We start from the raw sequence: 5,334 nt of genomic DNA, 5'->3' as shown, positions 1-5,334 counted from the left end.
TCCTGGTTCTAGTTTGACGGTTTAAATTATGACCTTTTTCAAAGGTTGTAAATACAGCACGGAGAATGTATTTTTTAGACATTCCTTTAATAAAACTTAAAAGACAAAGCATACACAACCAGCATGTTATAGGCATGTAAATACATGTGTTCTTAAATGGATCTTCACTTGGAAGAAAGTTTTTCCTCCTTCTCAGAAGGAGTTTAGACACACATATGGTAAAGCCAAAAGCAGGAACTTATAGATCTGCATGAAATGAGGGCGTTCTTCAGACTTCTTCATGACCCACGTGACATCTGTTTTTAAAAAAACATGCTGACATTAAAAACTTTTTTTAAAAAAATGAGTTTTATCCCCAAACTTCCACCATGCAGGCCCATTTTTGGTCTCTAGACTCATATAACCAATATTAAGATGTTAATGAGAATGAAACACCACTACTAGAAATAAGAGTGTCAGTATTAAATGGAATAATAAATGCTATGCAAATGAGATCAATTGCTGAGGGAGGAGAACAGCTCTGAGTTACTTACCAACACTTCCTTTTCCCACTGATATTTCCTACACTGCCAAAACTTCGCTTCTGTCTGAGCACAGGAACACGATCATTCCTGTCCGAGTGGTCACTTGGTTTTATTGTCTGCATGCATTTAATTGTTGTAAGAAACTTGGCACAGTCTGGAAATCCACACGACCAAGCGAGATCTTCAGCTGTTTGCCCGTTCTTATTACATAAACTGAAAATATGATAAAAATTGAGTTAAATGAAAAATTGAACTTGTCTTTTTTTAAATATCTTACAAGGGAATTTTGGGCTCATACAAATGTTGACTGCAGAACAGAAGAGGTAAAGGATGCGTAGGGAAATCGCATGTTTGGTCACTATTGTATCCTCAGCAACTAACAGAATCCAGCATAGAGTGGACATTCCAGTTCTGAATGAATGTAAGAATTATTTGATGTTTAATACAGTGTATGAGTACCCAAAGGTAGTCAATGAGGACTACAGAATAGGTTTTCCTAAACTGAAACTGAAGTAGAATACAGTCATAATGAACAAAATTGCACCTCTGATTGCTCAGGATCTGACTTTTTACTGACTCGAACAGAGTATTATTAGACAGCACCAACAACCTAAGTTAACATTTAAATGATTAACACTAAATTATCAATTAGGCAAGCATTATTTTTAAAAGCACATGTAACTAAGGTTTAGGAGTCTGATTAGTTTAATCCAAGGAAACATGAAATGTGAAGCCACTGTTTTCATACTCACTCAATTTGGGCATCACTGGCTACAAGCAGGCTAAGGCACTCCAGGCTTCCAACTTTTGCTGCCTTGTGTAGTGGAGCTTCTCCTAAAACATCCTTAAGGTAAGACAGTACATTTTAGAGTCTCCCAAAAATACTTTTTGTGGAAGATGGTGAGTGACATCTAATATTAGCTATTTAAGGAAGCTAGTTAGAATTGCATTGTACTGGATGGAATCTTTTTTTTTTTTTTTTGGCAGAGAACACAAACACTTTTCGTGGGTTTATTTTGTTAATATTCATTCTCAGTTCAGGTTTTGGGTTTGTTTTCAGAAATGAGAAGTCTTAAGTCACTTTAAGATTAAGAAGTAATGTGTTTTTGATACATATAAATGTGCATCAACATCTATTCTAATTAAAAACACTATTGATAATTGTTTACAAGTGCAAGATTTCAGGAATGCAGAATTAATTTAAATAACTAGTGGATTATTATAACTTCACCATTCTAGCATATGCTCTGAAATGATTATCATTCATTCCTTTATTTAGATCTTCTAGATACTTTTAGTGATTACATTAGGGATAGCCAACTCCCTGGGCTAATTTGAAACATAGGAATGTACTATACTTGCATATTCATTTCAGTATGGAACCTTCTGAAAATCTCCTCCTTTGGACTGAATTTTTTACTTCAAGCTTTTCATTTTTTTTCCCTCGGTAAGCTGTAAAAGCTTATTTTTGATAAGTTAGTTTGCTTTTTCATACCGTTTTCATTAGTAAAAACGTGTGGCTGGGCGTGGTGGCTCACTCCTGTAATCCCAGCACTTTGGGAGGCAGGCGGATTACCTAAGGTCAGGAGTTCAAGACCAGCCTGGCCAACATGGTGAAACCCCGTCTCTAATAAAATACAAAAATTAGCCAGGCATGGTGGCGTGTGCCTGTAATCCCAGCTACTACAGAGGCTGAAGCAGGAGAAGTTCTTGAACCCAGGAGGCAGAGATTGCAGTGAGCCGAGATTGTGCCATTGCACTCCAGCCTGGGTGACAAGAGCAAAACTCTGTCTCAAAATAAACAAAAACGTGTAGCCATATCCATATACATTAAAATGTAAGCAAATAAAAAGAGTTCTCCCAGAAGAGTTTACAATTTAAAATTCACCATGTTTCAATATTCAACGGAAGATGAAAACTACATTAAGAAAATTCTTTAGGAAATTAAAATGCTTGTGGACATAGCTCACAAGTATTTGAATTGCTACCGGGAGACTTAGTAATGTAGCAATTACTTCTTTTGAAATAAACTAGATCTGTGCTGTTCAATATGAGTCAATAGCTACTTAAGGCTAGAGTATCTGAAATGTGGCTAGTCTGATTGGAGATATGCTGTCACACCGGATTGTGAAGACACAGAGTAAAAGAAAATGTAAAACATCTAATCAGCAATTGCTTTATGTTGATTACATATTGAACTGATGATAATTTGGACAAATTGGGTCAAATACTAAAATTCCATGTTTATTAATGTGGCTACTTAAAAACTTGAAATTTCTCATGTCCTCACATCAAGACTGGAAAAAAATTTTAAATTACATCTGTGTCTTGCATTCTATTTCTGTTGGACATCGCTGCTATAGAGCTGAAGCAACTCTCGGCGTCTGAGAAATGTTTGTTTGGATCTGGGCTGGAGGGGAGGGCTGTGCACAGCAACAATCAGTTACCTAGTTACCTGTTGGTTGAGGTCAGCGCCCGTTTGCAGCTGCCAGAGAAGAAAGCAAGCAAGGCCGCTTCCTGCGGCTAAGTGGACAGGCGACTGCTCGCAGGGATCCGGGGGTGCGTTGACCGAGGCTCCTGTCTCCAGCAAATGCTTCAGACCATCCACCTGCGGGAAGAGAACAGATCCAGCACCTCTCTCACCTTTGTCCAGTCCCGCGCCCCTCCAGGCTGGAAATCTCCTCGCCCTTCGCAACCTCTGACCAGGCGAGACCAGGCAGCGCCCAGTGGTCAGTCCCCGCGTTCCCGAGAAAACGCGTCTGGAAACTTGAGCCTGCAGGACGAAAGCTCACCTCGGGGTTGCAATCCAGCAACAGCATTTCCCGCCTAAGGCAGATGACAAGAGTCCTTGGAAGCGCAGAGCGGTGGGACGCTCGCCGCACCGCGGCAGGTAAGAGTGCGCACCGGCGCCGGCCCCAGCACGGGAGAATTTAAAGACCACTGGGACTTGCGGGCCGGCCCTTGGCAGCCGCGCCCCAGCTCCGGTTGCGCCCGAGCAGTCTAATCCCCAACCACCTGGACCCGGTCCAGCCCCGCGGAGGCCGCACGTACACAAACACTGGCACGTGGAGCCCGGCGCCGGGGGCAGGATGGGGCGGGGGCGGGCGCGCGAGGCCATCCGCCGATTGGCCAGCTGCGGATGCGCCAGGCCCTCCCACCTCGGGGCGGGGCCCGCGGCCGCCGCACGGAGCCTCAGCGCGCGTGCGCAGGGTAAGTCAGTGGGCGGGGACGGACGGGAGCCCGGGCGGGAGGGGTGCCGCGGCCGCCATGAGGCGCGCTGAGTTTGACACGTCTCCTGATAGCGCGCCCGCCCTTTAATCCTTCCGGAGAAGCGGGAGTTTCGGCCGCAGGTTTTGGCTCTGCCGGCGCGCACGTAACCAGGAAACAGGGAGCCGCACGCAGCTCCCCGTCGACGCCGCGCTCAGAAGCCGCTGTGCACCGCGCTGCTGCCGCCTCGGCGCCGGGGAATGCGAGTTCCTTTATCTCGCGCGCCGTCGCCCGCTTCCCAACCCGGGGCGTGAAGGCAGGGACTGCGAGCGCGAATTCGAGGGGATGGCTGTCCCGAGCGGCAACGGCCGAGCCCGGCCCCCGCAGGGGTCCTTGTGGAGGAGCCCCCGGGGAGAGGCCGCAGCACGCTGTGGCCGTCACGCCGGTCCACGCCGGGCTCTCCTCACGGGAGAGCGGCCCCGGCCGCGTGCGATTCGGACCCGCGGGGCTGGGGATGGCGCCCTCCTGCGCCGCGGGTGCTGCCGGGCGTGCGTCGCTGCTTTGGTAGAACAGACCTGACTTCCGATGGCTGCCGCTGACGTCAGAGCTGCTCCCTAGACTCTCCCTAAGCGCCTTTCCAGAAGGATCTGCGTAGACACCAAAGCTCCAGCCTAGTGGTTTCTTTTCCCCTACACTTTTAGTGATTCCCTTGTGTTGATGTCTTTGAAAGCACGGAGGAATAAATACGTTTGTTATTGTGCTGTTAGAAGACAAGCTCATGCTTGTCCTCTAAAGATAAGTGGTCTTTTCATTCTAATTTTTGTTCTGTAGTAAGAGCCATAAAATTTGCAATCGCAAGTTTATGTTGTTAGTTACCCAAGGGGTGGTTTTAAGCATTTTTACTCATATGAATGTTTGAACATAAATGTGTGTTCAAACATAGAATCATTCTTACATTAGGTATTTTTAATACTTAAACTATTCGCAATACCTTTTAATGATGTTTAAAGAATGGCAGTGCAGAGATTACTGTCAGAGAGTTGTGAGGTGATCACGTGTCCATATTGCCAATTTCCCTTTTGTTTAAATTCAGTAAACATTCCTTTTTAAAACACATGCATTGAAGCTTCAGGTTTGCACAGAAGTTCATTTTCAGGAATTCCCTTCAAAGAGTATCAGACACGTTCTTAGAGTTTTGAACATAAATATTGCAGTTAGCATATGTAATGGGATATTTGTGTGGTGAAAGTGCCTCCATATTTCATATCTTTTCTTTGAAACAAGATTTCTGTTCAGTATGCATTAAGTCTGGTAGTTTTATTTTAACTGCCTGTTACATATGTAAATTTCATAAGGAAAGGAAATTTTGGGAGTCGTTAACAACTTTTCTCCCTTTAATCACAGCGTACTTGTCCATAGCTCACATTGTTTTCAGAAAAAATAGTTATATCTCAGCTGGATATCTGACTTATCCTTAGTAATGGGCCTAGAAACTATGCAGGAAAACAGGATAAGTACATTTGGGGGACAATATCTTACTGGCAAGTAACTGGAGTTTCACCAGGCGTGTAGCAGGTGGGATCAGTATTCTAAAAAGGAAGAT

The 5,334-nt window shown here is 44.6% G+C and overlaps 2 protein-coding genes across 4 annotated transcripts in view; one reads left to right on the top strand and one right to left on the bottom strand.

Moving 5' to 3' along the window:
• Positions 1–60: 60 nt before the first annotated feature.
• ANKRD37 (ankyrin repeat domain 37) lies at positions 61–3,584 on the bottom strand. Of its 2 annotated transcripts, XM_015139624.3 has the most exons (5): positions 3,317–3,584; positions 2,980–3,132; positions 1,277–1,368; positions 534–737; positions 61–296 (listed from the first exon to the last, which is right to left on the bottom strand). In XM_015139624.3, coding segments are annotated over exons 1-5 (477 nt in total). In that variant the 5' UTR covers positions 3,344–3,584; the 3' UTR covers positions 61–295. The 2 variants fall into 2 exon arrangements, with proteins under 2 accessions (XP_014995110.1, XP_014995109.1); XM_015139623.3 differs by lacking the exon at positions 61–296 and having other exon boundaries at positions 530–737.
• LRP2BP (LRP2 binding protein) overlaps positions 2,980–5,334 on the top strand; it is a 31,065-nt gene continuing 28,710 nt past the window's right edge. Inside the window, exon 1 of one of the 2 annotated variants that reach the window (XM_015139616.3) lies at positions 2,980–3,414. The gene's annotated coding sequence lies outside the window, so the exon portion shown is untranslated. Of the gene's footprint in view, positions 3,415–3,629; positions 3,735–5,334 lie in introns of those variants that run through there. The other variant, XM_078002502.1, reaches the window with a different exon arrangement.

The sequence above is a fragment of the Macaca mulatta genome, chromosome 5, assembly GCF_049350105.2.
Source record: "Macaca mulatta isolate MMU2019108-1 chromosome 5, T2T-MMU8v2.0, whole genome shotgun sequence".
Lineage (NCBI taxonomy): Eukaryota > Metazoa > Chordata > Mammalia > Primates > Cercopithecidae > Macaca > Macaca mulatta.
The sequence above is the reverse complement of the archived record's forward strand: the minus strand, read 5'-3'. Positions and strand labels throughout refer to the sequence as shown.

Bases quoted from the DNA above. Each gene is read 5' to 3' on its own strand.
- ANKRD37 (XM_015139623.3), bottom strand. From the start codon at position 3,343: ATGCTGTTGCTGGATTGCAACCCCGAG. The intron at 3,133-3,316 runs GTGAGCTTTCGT...CTCTTCCCGCAG, and splicing joins TGCTGGATTGCAACCCCGAG to GTGGATGGTCTGAAGCATTT. The intron at 738-1,276 runs GTGAGTATGAAA...TCATATTTTCAG, and splicing joins GCCAGTGATGCCCAAATTGA to TTTATGTAATAAGAACGGGC.